Source organism: Phaethon lepturus, unplaced genomic scaffold (genome assembly GCF_000687285.1).
Source record: "Phaethon lepturus isolate BGI_N335 unplaced genomic scaffold, ASM68728v1 scaffold39171, whole genome shotgun sequence".
In the NCBI taxonomy this organism is placed as follows: domain Eukaryota; kingdom Metazoa; phylum Chordata; class Aves; order Phaethontiformes; family Phaethontidae; genus Phaethon; species Phaethon lepturus.
The window spans coordinates 33,247-47,921 of record NW_010519191.1 but is presented as its reverse complement, the minus strand read 5'-3'; the positions used below and the strand labels follow the sequence as shown (position 1 = coordinate 47,921).

At 38.1% G+C, this 14,675-nt stretch overlaps 1 protein-coding gene across 1 annotated transcript in view; it reads right to left on the bottom strand.

Annotated features, from left to right (window-relative positions):
• Positions 1-1,574: 1,574 nt before the first annotated feature.
• The window catches only part of SCAF11 (SR-related CTD-associated factor 11), a 30,402-nt gene continuing 17,301 nt past the window's right edge, over positions 1,575-14,675 (bottom strand). Inside the window, exons 9-14 of the mRNA XM_010296965.1 lie at positions 13,469-13,575; positions 7,711-10,221; positions 5,380-5,723; positions 2,699-2,869; positions 2,079-2,198; positions 1,575-1,703 (exon numbers count right to left, since the gene is read on the bottom strand). Coding sequence (XP_010295267.1) covers positions 1,575-1,703; positions 2,079-2,198; positions 2,699-2,869; positions 5,380-5,723; positions 7,711-10,221; positions 13,469-13,575 — 3,382 coding nt within the window. The remainder of the gene's footprint in view (positions 1,704-2,078; positions 2,199-2,698; positions 2,870-5,379; positions 5,724-7,710; positions 10,222-13,468; positions 13,576-14,675) is intronic.

The window sequence follows — 14,675 nt, the reverse complement described above, 5'->3', positions numbered from 1 at the left end:
TGACAAACATCACATTTTTTACACATATATCTATCTCTCTATGTGTGTATACAGGAGTGTATATCCCTTATTTCATCCTTGGGCTTCTGCAAAAAGTACTTACAGGGTAAGACTGTGTTTTCTGCTAAAAACAGTTAATTTGGGAAATACTGGCTTGTAAGAGACAATTTCTCAGAAAACTCAATTGATACTTTCTGTCAGAATGGTTTATATTCATGCTTTTGTTGGGCCAGGAGACCTTGGGCTAGAGCAGAAGCCAAGCTGAGCCAACGCCAAAGATGGGTACAGCACAGCAGGACTGGAAGGGAAGTGCTGAAATTTTAATAGCACTGCCTGAGAGTGAGGGAATAAATATTTCTGTATGAGAGTCAGGCTCCTTCTCCACTCAAACCCAGAAGGATCCCAAGCTGTTCCTTCCATAAGGAGCACATAATGATGTTAGTGTTTCAGCAACTCTCCCTGCTGCTACCTCAGTAAAACTGGTTTTGCCTTTGGTGTAGGCATTCCCCGTTCACATGCAGTGAGCCCACATCTGCTTTTAAAATGCTTGTGGTACCTCTCTACGTAAAAGTGCTCAGAGAAGTAGCAAAGCTGTTGCACGTGACTTCAGATTGCGTGGATTCAATGACACCAGTCTGGTGATCCCTGCCACAGACCCTAATTAACAGAGAGAAGTATTACACAGCTACAATTGGCACAACTGGCAGTCTCTGATCGAACGGGAGCCTACTAACAAGTTCCACCTTTCTTGGTTTTACTTGAAGAAGAAACTGGTTTATGTTTCTGAACATCCAGCCCTAGCATGCTAATTCCCTACTAGCTAAGGGCAGGGTTGGTCATGAACTGGGGTTGTCAGCATGTGGTGATTGAGGGCTTTCAGCACATAAAAAACTATTCAAGTTCATCCCACTATCTTGAAACAAACTGAAAAACATCACAAATGAAACCAAGCAGCATAATTTTTATTTGGTGTTACAACAGAGTGCAGCGCCCACGGTTTTGGGCACTGCATTTTACTGTTTATGATTTTTCTTTTTAAAATCTAAACAGTTCTTCTGTTCAGACAACTCCACGTGTTTTGTTTTTTTTTTATATATACACATTGTGACCCCTGCATTCAGCCTGTCCAGTTAACACTAGAAATATTTGTCAAGGCAATACATTATTTTATCTTTGCTATAATTAGGGAGAAATCAAAAGAAAAATTTTACTTTAATCTGACCGATTACATGTACTGTACATACCTGTTCCAAAACCAATGTACTCAGAAGTTTCTAGTTTAATGCACTCTGTTATTCAAGTCAAAATGCTGTACATCTAAGTATCCACACAATTGTACATTCCTAATGATTCTTCTTTACACCTTTATTTTTTAGACATCTGTTTTTAAAAAGGAATAAAGAAGTTGCCCTGCAGATCTATATTTCTTTAGAACAAAACATTATATACTACACATTGAAAAATAATTTTATCAAAACCAGATTCAAATCACTGTCATGTACAATTTTCAGTTAACGGTTCATGTTGAAATTGCACTTTGCAGATAGAATAAAATTAAAAACTGAAGACATGTTCTATTTCCTTTCACAAGAGACTGCCTCTTCAGGATTTTTCTTCCGTGAATGTTTGTATTTGTCTACATAAGCTTTCACCAGATTTGCCACTTTTGCAGAATTAACTTCTCCGCTCTTGCTATGACAAACCTACAACAGGTTTAAAGAACAACAACAACAAAAGTTTGAAGTATTTCTGTTGATTTGCCACTGTTCCCCATTATTTTTTTATTTTCCCAACACCCCAGGTTTCTCCATCTCAAGCAGAAGAACTTTGGAAACTCCTAATACTTTCCAATTGCTTCCCAAATACTTCTGAATTCCCACTCAACTCTTTCACATAATAAATGATTTAAGTTCCGAGGAGCTGAGAAAGCTCTCGTGGATGGAGAAAGATGGAAGGTCTTTTTGCTTTTCCCATTCCCTCTCCCAGCAACCACCAGCTGTTCCCACAAGATTAAGAAATCCACCCCAAACCCTACCTCAACTGAAATGTATGCGTTTCAGATTCCTAGATCAACTTACTTTATCCACAGCTTTCCGCACAATTTCTTTATATTCTTCCTTAGTGATGTCTTTATTTTGGTAGAAAGGTTTAATAGCTAGTTTGACCTCTTGTGCTGCTTTTTCTTGAATTAACAATTTCTGATGAAAAACCAAACTTGGAGTGTTATTTTGCACTGCCTGCATATGTATCTTTTTATCAATCACAAATTAAAACTTTACAGAAAAAAGTTACTACAGAAGACTAGGAAACCATGCTCCCCTCACCCACATTTCAGCTCTCATGAGAGCTGCCTGTGTTGCACTAAGAACATAATGTTGTCCCACAGCAATTAAAATAATAGTCATAATAGTGCTGCTTTAAAGAAGACTACACTAAAAAGAGTCAGCTTGCTAGTTTTATGTCCTACAGCTGCCACGAAAGTATCACACACACGATGGTATCAAGTATATACACAGAAGGGGTATTGTCATAGTTTGCTATTTTTTAGTATATAAAAATGTATATATATAAAAGTATAAAATTTTGTATGTACTTTATATATTGATATATAAAACAGTATATATAAATATACAATGAACTTTGAACTTGCCTGGTCCTTCTTCGAGCTATCTGCACTGGCTTCCACTGTTACACTTGCTTTGTTTTCTCCCAATTTTACAGCTGCATTAGAGCTCTTGATGTGACTTGACGATGTTGCATTACCCAAATTTGGTCCCTGAACTGTTCCCACGTTTCCCAGGACTGCTGTTGGAGCAGGCAAGGCTGGAGCACTCATGTTATTACTTACATGAGCAGTATTGGGAATACCCTGTTTTAAAAAGTTACCAGCAGTTAATACATTATCCTTCGGTATGACAACGTGCCTCTCTAGAAGAAAGGGCATCAATACTATGTGCTTTGGTTCATTAGCTAATTTCCACACTATCCATTATTATGGAAAGTACACACATTATATCAGGTCTACTCAAAAGAAGAAAAAAAAAATAAAGCTTGAAAAAGAAGGCATCCTCCATGTCACCACTGTGGTTGCCAGATTCTGGCTCTGATCCCAGTGATACAGCAAACAGGCACAGAGAGTGTTAGCACAAGGGGAAGGAAGCTTATGGCTGCAGAACTTCTCTATTTGTCACAGGAGTGCATAGGAAGCCTGCTTTTGTAAATCAGATTAACATTTATCTTTTAAAAAATCAGTACCTAAACATACATACAAAGAGTTAACCTTAACCCACAATTGCATTCCTTCATCATAATGATGCTGCTTTGAAAACATTTCTTTTTGTGTTTGTTATCAGCTTGAGCTTGCGAATGAGTTTCAAATATCAACACAGCCACAAGTCTTCTCCAGTCTAGAGCCAGTGCTGGTGGAAGCACCACGTTCTGTTCTTCAGGAAAAGCCATGTTCTGTGCATTTCCAAACATTGCCAAAAGACTACGGGCACTGTCGATACTTTGGAACTGAGAAATGAGGTAGCTCTCAGACCTCAGACAGAGGTCATTTTTAGCAAAAGCCAAGAACGCATCCTCCCAACATGTTTCTGGCAGGCTACCCTAAATGCTACTATTTTGCACATAATCACCATTACTTTTTTCACATCTGCATTTATCCAGATGGAAAATAATGGAACACGAATTTAAGCTCCTTGGGAAAGACACAGATACCGAGCTGCTACAATCAGTATGCTAACGCTCACCAGCGCGCTCTCTTTGTCTTCCTTTTAACAGGAAGGACAGGTGGAGTCCCGCAGTGTTCAGTAATTTGTATCGTGCTACCACCAAGAACTTATTCAATGAAAGCTCAAAGAAAAAGCAGCAGCAGCTCCCAAGAGCATTCAGGTTCATGGACACCACCCCACAAAAGCAGGTAAGAGCAACAAATATAACAGGAGCTTTACTAACAAATAACTGTGCTTTGGAACAATACACAACCTTTAATGCAGCTCTAGATATCATACTTCACAGAGGTCCAATAGCCTACGTTCTGACTTCTTATATTTTTAGAGGTTAAACTTACTGAATTTTCAATTGTGAAAATGTTTTAATTACAGACAGCAGGCATTAATCAAATCAACACGCAAACTACCAGCATTTTAGTTCCAATACTACCTTACTGTTTTACCATGCAGAGTATTAAAGCATTTATTTCATATGGCCTGTAACCCCACTCACTATTTCCCACAGTACTTAACTCCCTTCATTCTAAGTTAATGAATACAAATGCATAACAGCAGTTGAAAATGAAAAGAATGTAGGCCATTTATCAGTTCACTTCAAATCTTTAGAGATGATGCATGAAAACAGAGAGTTAGAAATCATTGCTCTAGAACATCACTTTTTCAACCTGGAATACAGGGGAAGCATTTTAGGTTAGAGCAGGCAGCCTGCAACAAATGAAAAGCACAAACCTCAGTCAACCCCTGAAGAGCCCTTTATACATCGCAGATGCAGCGTTACATCTCCTCGCAGGGCCATGCATTCTCCTGGAAGTTGTTCATATTCCTTTCCCTGATATAAAAGCTCTTAATATAAACAGCTGGCTACAGGAGGAGCTCACATACACAAAGGTTGTTTAAGATATCTTGAAAGGCACAAAAAGATGGTCTGACCTGGCCTAAGCACAATAGAGTCTTTTTGAAACTGGAGAAATGAAGTGGAAGTTAGGTCTCAAACAGGGCATGCAAAACCAGAAGAATCAGGCAAGAAGAGGGAAGTAAAACATACCAAAGAAATCTTGGAAATTATTAATAAAAAGGCTCAAAAGATTAAACAGAATAAAAAACGCATGTGTGGGGAAGCTGCTGAGATAGTGACAGCTGGAGAATGGAAGTGTGGAACAAACAGGCGCCATGCAATACTCAGTAACTTTCCTCTGCTGATACACCCCACGGGATGAGAACTGCAACTAAGCAGTGGAGGTCACTTTCTACACACTGCTGAAACGGGATCCAAGCATTTCCTAAAGCTTGAAAATTCGGTTTTGAAGGGGAAAACTTAGTTTTGGAAACGGGGCACGTCTAAGAAGAAAAAGGTAATGGACAACATCAATGAAATTTTTCAGTGTTCCATTACCCAGTGGAATACCTTGCTTCCACAAAACCCCAGTTACGGTGTTGTGTATTATTATTTAAAAACTATAGCCCCAAAACACCACATATCCTCATGGATACTTCCACTTGAAATTTGGTGTGGGGTGGAAGCAGACAAGCAAGAAAGAAAGAAACTGCAAGTATAAATTTATCAAGACTATGGTATTCAATATAGGAAACCCTTAACCGATCTTACTTCAGTGCTGCTCTTGCCATGGCTTCTGATAAAGCATACCTGCAATTGTTTTCCATCTTGCTGTGAAGCAATGTAGTTGACTTGTTGAGATGGTGGGGGTGGAGGTGGAGGCGGAGGTAATCCCTGAGACAAATTTGTGGGAGCAGCTACCTGTATGAGAGGCACTCCGGTAGGGAGATGCATGGGCATTGGAGGGTGGATGTTGAAAGGATTTCGTTGCATGTTCATCATGGGAGGATGGACACCCACTGGATACGGAAAGATATTCATAGGTTGGTGCTGTGCATTGACTTGTGGCATTACATTCATTTGTTGCTGCATCATATTTATTGGTAACTGAGAACCATCACTTTGCTGGTTGCCTTGGTCTTTGAGGTTTGGATCTACCAAAAGAAAAAACAGACAGTATATGGAGTAGAAAATCTGTACTTCATAAAGCAAAAGTGGAGCCAGGTGTCTGAACTCTTAATGAAGCATGGAGTTATCAAAAAGCTTTCTATAATTTGAATATTTTAAAGATACTGCATTACATTATTACACAGCACTCATCACCAGACACGTCATGGAGTCAAATGCTAGTTTCTGAGTTTCAAAAGTTCAGGTTACTATGGAAGCCTGCATCTCAAATTTCTGTTTTCTCCACTTGTTCCCACGGTGCAGCTAATAAATTATTTCATCACAATGAGACAGTAATTCTCACCCAAAGAGCAGGAAGATAACATGACTTATCCAGCTTCTGCAATCGCAGCTTAGTCATACATTATCACATATGCAATGCTCTGCTCCCCTTTGCCTGACACACACACTCACTGTTAGCCATTTCTCCTAACTATAGAAATACTCTGCTGTCTTTTTTTTTTTTTCACTGAATAGTAAATCATCCTCAATCAATTTCAAAGATGTTCATATTCGGAAAGGATTGTTTCAAACACCTGTAATGGTAAAATGGGTAAAGCCTAGAAAGTAAATATAACCTCTTGTGGTAGCACTTCTTAAAAAAATTACTATCTCACTTTGTCTTTAACAGAAGCTAAAACATTAAGTCTAGATAGAAGCTGCAAACCTTCCAAAAGTCAAGAAATTAGTTCTGAGAAACTGTTGATGGGTTATAATTCAGATGTCCTTCCCTTAGAATCCCTTTTGTGAGGAACCCTGTCACCTAGTTCACAGGGATCGGGATTTGAACTCTTATGCCTCACCCGAAACCACCTTTTTTAAAGATGACAGGATAATAGAATCACTGAGGTTGGAAAGGACCTATGGAGACCATCTAGTCCAACTCCCTGTGCTCAAGCAGGGTCAACAAAAGCAGGTTGCCCATGACCATTTCGCCCAGGACCATGTCATCCAACCTAACCTGTTTTATCCAGTTTTGAGAGATCACTGTACTATTCTCAGCCGAATTCATGTTCCAAAAGTGAATATAACAGTGTGATTGTTCCTGAACGATGTGAAATAAAGTCTGCAAGCCACACAATGCTTCCACTTAAAGCTTTGATAAATTTTTCCTGCAGCAGATTGAAGGCTGACAAAGTTGCCTCAAAACTAAGAAGCTACTGATTCAGTTGCCTCTGAAAAGGAGAAAACTGCTAGCACATAGGATAAAAATGAAAGACAAAACAAGGAGACAATGGGAAAGTGCAAGTGTGGTTGCCTTCAGAGCTGGATTTTACAGTTTTTAAATAGAATTCACATCTGTCTTTTACTTCAGAGCATTAATAATCTGTGGATGACTTCTTAGCTATTCAGAATCAATCTCGTCCACAGTTAACTCACTCTATACCAAGAAGTTTATTTCCATCAGGGCGGTTACCTTTTAGATACAGAATACTCAAAAAAATATTAGACTTCTATTGAGGATTTAGAGGAATTTTAATACTGAAGTACAGTAAAAGTACCATTTTTGCATTTATAAATCTCCCTAGATTTTTAAAGCATATGAAGAGGAAAATGCTTATTTAGAAGCAAGATAAATGTCAGCATAATAATGTCATCTCTAGAATCTAGAAATGCAAATCCCCTTGAAAAAAACTGCCCTTTTTAAAAGGTGTGCAGATGCTAAAAGTAACCACAAAGAAGATATGCCTTCTCTTCAAGCAAATCAATTTACTTAAGTAGCACTCTTCAGATGCGCAGTCCTTAAACTACATCTAACTAACTTTAAGCAAAACCAAAAAGCCATCAAAACACCATAAAAACACAAGAAATCCCCAAACTCCACACCTACAAACCTCCATATTGCAAAAAGACTATAGAATGACCCCAAATTATTTTGAAGAACTAAGCAACTTGAGATAGGCCAATGTGACTAGGATTTTACTCAGCTTCTGCAGCTGTGACTAAGCTTTTACGTTTCAAAACTATAAATACCTTGTTCAGGTGTCTCCTCTTCTTGTCTCATTCCCCATCCGGACTGTGGGCTTGATGAATTGCGTCCTCTTCTTGAATAATAATTCTGCACATCAGCAGGTAAAGTCTTTCTTACAGCCCAGCTGGATGCAGATGTCCACCCAGATCTGTCAGCAGGTGTATCAAAAGAATGGTCTTGTTCATTCTTACGCTTGTACGGCTGATGTTCTGGGAACCTTGAAGTTTCATTCCCAGAACCATTTGAGTTCCCCGAGAGAGGTTTTCTGTTTTGCCAGTGATTTTCACTTTGGTCTCCATACATGAAACCACCCCTTCCACGCCCACCTCGGCCACGCTGACCTCTCCCTCGATTTGGAATCCAACCTGAACCAAAGTTTTTATTCCAAGAGTGTCCTGAATTATCATGCCTGCCATCTTCCCAATGTGGTTTATCTCTCTCTCTGTTCCTGACTTCAGGAACGGAGTTTATCCTTTCCATTACCCAGTCTGGACAATCATTCCTCCGCTTGTCTGAAGAACACTGATCATCATTGTTTTTTTCTGTATTGTCCTTCTCTTTAAGACTTTCATTCTGTTTCTCTTGATCACTTCGTCTGTATCGATCATTTCCTCTAGGACTCCTCCAGCTGTCATTTGCCCATCTTTCTTTCCATCGAGGTGAATGACTTTCCCTCTCATTTCTAGAGAATGAAGAACCCTTATTTCTTGTCCTAGATCGTGATCTGGACCTGGATCGTGACCTAGACCACCTCCTACTTCGTCTTTCTCTGTCACGATCTCTTCTTTGACTATCTCTATCACTGCTTCGAGATCTAGATTTTTGTCTTGGAGATGAATCCTTAGTTCTTGACCGAGATGATGATCTCCTGCTTTCTCTAACAGTTTCCTTTTTGGGAGATCGAGATGGTGTTTTTTTCTCATCTTTGAGTGTGTCTCTCTTTGGAGAGCGAGATAAGGATCTCCTTCCCTCCTTCACAGTTTCCCTCCTGGGTGATCGTGAGCTCCTGTCTCTGATCAACTCCCTTTTAGGGGATGGTGATTGAGATTTCCTGCCCTCTCTCCTAGAAGGAGACCAAGTTGTTGATGGAGAATGAAACCTAGATCTTCTAGTTCGAGTCTTTTTATCTTTTTTGAGTTCTGACTGGCACTCTGTCTCTTGAGGAATAGTTTCATCTTTTTCATCTGAAACTCCTGAAACTGATGTACAGTTTCCCACATCACACTGTAAGGGGTTCACTTCTCCTTGCCCTGTACTTTCAGCTGGTGGTAACTGCTCAATCTGAGGTTCATTCTGGTCACTGCAAAATGAGTCACAATCCATCGGTATCATTTCATTGTTATCTTCACCAAAATGTTTATGTTCAGCATTTACCTGGGGTGACTCTGAAGTTCTACCCTCTTCACTTTCTGGCATGGTGTTCTCTTTTAAGGATTGTTCTGAGGTACTGTCCATAGAAATACTGTGCATTAATGTATCTGGTTCTTTGTCTTTAACAGTTTTTAAGTTTTGAATATTTGTACTTGCACAGTCTACTACTGGTTTTTCTTCCACCTCGGAATCATCTATTTCTATGGCTTTTGGATGCTCAGGCAATTCACTTCTGGGGCTCTCTAATGGCTCATCTTTTCCCAAAGTTTCTGGATATTCCAACAATTCTTTTTCTGGACTAGCTACGGGTTGATCTGTTTTTGTCAAAGTTTCTACATTCTCCATTAATTCATTTTGAGGACTACACATTGTCTGATCTACTTTTTCAAAAGTTGTATGGTCATATACTTCATCTTTGGGACTAGCTACTTTTTCCATTTGTTCAAGAGTATTTTCACAGATGTCCCGATTCTCAAGATCTACATTTTTTTCAGTAACATCTTTTACTTCAAATTCCTGACTTTCACCTTCTAAAGGTAGCATCGGAGGTTCTTCGACAGAAAAACTTACATCCGCATTGCCTGAAATATCTTCATTTTGGTCACATTCTCCTGTATTTTCCTCAATTTCTGCATGTTCACTACAGCTTTCTAATCCATTAGCAGATTCTGTTTCTGCACTATTCTTCTGTGGAAGGCTTGTGTTATTGCTTTCATTATCTGACTGACGGTCTTTATCTAATGTTAGAACTGCTTCAGACTCAGCAATGTCGTCATCTTCCACTGAATCACAGTGCGATTTTTCAGAACGTGCAGAACTTCTCAGTTTCTTTTTAACCACAGGTGTTTGTTGTTTAACCATTCTTTTAGACTTTCGTTTTGGAGGAGCCTTCTCTGCTTCTGAAGGAGATTTATTCAGAGACGGGTTATTGGCATCAGGGGCACTGCACGCAGAACTGCTTGACCGAGGGGAGCTCCGAGATTGACCCAGAGTCTCATTTTTGCTGTTTCGTGCAGATCTTCTTCTAGGAGTAGTATTAACTGATTTCCTTCTAGTTCCTCTAGTGCCAGATGAACCCGAAGCTTGCTTTTTCTCTTCTCCTTCTTGGGTACACGCAACAGCATATCCTTTGCCTAAAGATTCTAATAAAAGCAGAATACATTAAAGTCGGATAATAACCACTTAGTCAAACACAGTAAGAACACAAAATAACCTTCTCCAGTTTAATAGATATCCTCAAATAATACAATTTAAGGTTTAGTACAAAATGCTGCCACAGCATTTAAAAAAAAAGTCTGCACTGAAAAAAACCAGAATTAAGCTAACAAAGTGACACTTTAGACATCTAAAGACACATTTTAGAAGCAGTGCCAGCATGGCTACATAGACAGTAATGGCATTCACAAAGAAACCACTATTGCTATTTCTGAGAGAGAGTCAGCACTTAAGCTGTTAGAAAAGTAACAAATTAACCACACAACTTTGTTAGCATATAGCAGTTTCTGTCATTCCATAATGCAGGCCTGTTGGCAGTGAACCCTCAATGCCACAGAAGTGAAGCTCAATACTACAGAAAGTGACATTTTTAAATGGCCACCAGTGGATGATCACATGGGAAGCAGCAATGACAGCATACCTCTCTACAGAACTGAATTTCAGACAGTGCAAACTCCTTCACTAGTTATAAGACAGACCCTGCATGCTCCCTGGCAAAGTGGACTTAAACTCCGCTGCAAGGCCCCCAGGGAGGCTGCTGCACCTAATGAACTGAGTAAGGAGTGCAAGTTTTGGGGAAGCCTAGGGCACATCAAAAAACTAAAACTATGAGAAGAATGACCATTAAGTCGCACATAGCAGCACAGGAGTTCTTGTGTTGAATCTGCATTAATTTATTCCATGCTATCCCACAATTTGATAAATATTTTTGTGGGGAAGCCAAGGGTTATATTCACTGCAAAGGGAACAGAATGTACTCTTGATACCTATGAAAGCTTATGAGGGAAAGATTAATGATAATTAAGTAAATATAGTTGAATGGAATCAGAACTAAATTAATTTATTGAGATGTCCATGAATTTGTTTCATACTGCATGTAGATTTCAGAAAGCATCTAGAATTAGGTGTTTAAAGGAATTCTTTTTACCACTTCAGTTTCATACAGATAGTAGAAACTTGCAAAGAAAGATTAATGTCTATGAATCTTGCAATGAAGTTATCAGATCGCACTTAAACACTTGATTCTAACTCTCCATATAACATTTCCCATGCCTTTACTGCACTAAAATATTTTTTAAATGTATTGTAAAACAGATTACATAAAAATAAGATAGGCTAAGACAAGCAAGTAACAGCACAAAAGTCTCTTTCTACCACTTACTGCTTTGTTAGCAGAATCAAAAAAATATATCACTGTATATTAAATGTAAATGTAATGTGATAACCTTAGAGAAGTAACTCCCCAAGCACCTCGCTAGCCTTTAAAAGGCTAGAACAGAGCACAGGACTATAATCACCTCCTCTGACCTCCCTTGTGAACACACAATAATTTGGCTGAACATGAAAAAAATGTAGTTTTGGGTTTTTGCATGTCCACTGATCAAATCACTACTTAAGAAAATGAAAAACAATAGTGTAAATTGTATAGAAGGTAACATATTTAAGTACGAATACGTAAAAGAAAACAACATGCGTGGTAAAGAACTTCCAAAGGAGTTTTAGGGGACTGGCACTATTTGAGGTATCCACTGTAACAGTCTCCCCAGTAATTTTGTCAGAAAGTGACTTCACAGTGGTTAACCAGCTGTTACTCAGCCACATGTGGCTGTCATGGACTAACTAGCCTATTACAATAGGTTAATCTCGTAACTTACTACAATAGCCAGGAAAACAAGTCAGATGTTACATGCCATTACAAATTTTCAATATCCGTGATAATTTTCTTCAAGGAGGAAGAAACCACCTTGCAATAATAATAATAACAAAAAAAAAAAAAAAAAAAAAAATTAGAATACAAGTGGGATGTGGGAATGCTGACAGAATTAAAAGGCAAGTTATTTTTGTGGCACTTTCAAAGTCTACTTGTGAAATAAACCCCTTTTCAGCATTCCTTACTACTTTGCTGTCAAGACTAAAACTCAAAATCTCTTGCTCCTCCCAAAAGATAGCACAAGATGTTTAGTTTCATTTTCTGCCTTAGGAGTTGACAATGTTATCAGTATTTGTAGATCAGTTGCTGATATCAATGGCAATTACTTGCATGTTCTAAATCATCTAATATTAAAAAATAAATTTTGAGTTTATGTAAATATTCTTTGTCTTTCTGATGAGAGAAAAAAATGTTTTTTTAAACGCAAATTTAAAAAATGCTTCTGGTGCATATTAACAAGGAAGCCTCACTGTCTAAGTAGAAAGGTGAGGGGAAGTGGAGACATGTGAACTAGCATGTATACTCATTACTACTAGAAGCAGAAATGGTTAAGCATCAGTTAAATTGGACTGCCAAGTATCAGAGGCTCGAGGAAGCAACGTATCTGTTTTTCACTGGGGAATGCATAGTTGAAATAAGTACCTTTAATAAGAATGCAGAATATGAATGAATAAAGCATCTTTTTCATGATCTTCCTACTACTGAAGTCTTTTCAGCAGTTTGCTTACTTCCTCACAATTTTCGTAAGCTGAGAGACCCAAACCTCTCCCATCTCTTTGCCTACTAGTCAAGTGAAAGTAGTATAATTCCCAATTCAAAGAAAGCATTATCTCTAGCCTTAAAAAACAGCACTCCTTTGTTTCCACTTCTTTGAACTTGTACAAGTAGCCTATTGGAAGAGAAACTATGTTCTTGCTGAGTATGGAGAGAGAGGCTGTTAAAGCAACTGGAGGAAGGTAATTGCTTCCACGTCTTAGTCTTCTGCTAAATTCCTGACAGACCCTGTGCCTGAGCACTTTTGCAAGCTTTTGCCTTGTAGGAATACTGAAAGAGATCCATACACTGCACTGTTTCCTGACCACTCTTCTCTGTCAGGAAATAGTTTGTTCCTCACACTGCACCATATACCACTGAAATATGTCAAGCAATTTATAATGTACCAAAATGAGATTTATCCTTGAACAATAGGAAAACAAGTTGTAACATGAAATAAAATGTTGGATTTAGAAATGGAATTAATCTTCAAATGCAGAACAGTTATGCCAGTTCTGGGGTGTCTGGTTCGTCTTCTATGTTCTAATTTCAGAAATAAACCAGCTGGTTTTGAAATAGTGCCAAACTGCATCAAAACAATTTTTTTCTTCTGTTAACTGTAAAGATATAATCCACTTTGATTTCTGAGAATCATATTTTAACAATACTCCACATGAGCTATAAATAAAACTTACAAAAAAAAAGTTTACCAAAGTTTTCCAAAGGCCTGATATTTGTTGGAAGAATTGTCCCTGCCACTGTAGTAGAGGTGAGAAGAAAGGTCTCAGCTTCAGCTCCACAAGACATTAAAGGAACTCTGGAAAAGTAAAAGCATTAACATTAGTTGTTTTACCTGTTTGTAGCATGTTTTGGAAACAATGCACAAACTCAAAACATTAGGCAACCATGACACTTCCAACCTCACCACTTCCTTCCTCCACCAGAGAGAGGAAAGGCAAAGCTGACAAAGAAAAACCACACCTTTACTTTCCTTATTTATTTGCAGGCTTATATTAAGGCCTAATCTAGTAAAACAGTTTGAACAAGCTATGTTATGTTAAAGCAATATACGTTTGGCTTTCTTCAAAGCCAAACATAGAACTGTAACAGTCAGTCTACTCCAAATTAGTAGGCCTTACTACTGGAAATAAAATACTGAACACTGATTCAGTATGTCAGCGGAAGAACAGCCTTTTCTGCAGAAAAATGAGAAATAGCCTATACAACAATTTAGTAAAGGCTTCTTGTTGGTTTTTTTGTTTGTTTCTTTTTACCATACAAAATAAATATGTACTTATTTAGACTCCCTCAGCAAACCTTGGGTAAAAACAGACTATAGTTATAGATCAGATCTACAACTTCCTAAGTTATCACAGAGTTGGAACGAAACTTTCAATAAAGAAAAGTACATGTAAAAAAATTATTTAAATCCTAGATGCAACTTCTAGTTACAACTAAAAATTACTTTCTCTTTTCTCTTTAGCCTTTGTTTTACGCCAAAGGGACTAAAGAGATATGTAGTGAAATTAAGATCATAGACAGAACCAATTTCTTACTGTGGTACTTTAAAATCAGTTATTTTTATGCTTCTGCTTTTCATTTGTGAAAGCATCCTTAGGGTATGTTTTAACACACATCTGCTCTCTGACAAAAAAAAATTATGTTCTCTCTTTCATTTGATAGAACCCCTCTTAACTCTTTCTAGATACATTTGTTTATAAACAAAGAAAGAACTGTTACAACCAACCCATGAAAGGAGGGGCGAAATCAGAATCAGATTGATATTAAAGCAAATGTAGTCTGATTTCTAATGACGGAAATAATTTAAAAGCACATGAAACACTAACTTCCAAATAAAAAAGTATATTTAAGCTTGCATTTCTGTGAAAAAACAATATATTAAGATGCACAAGTCAG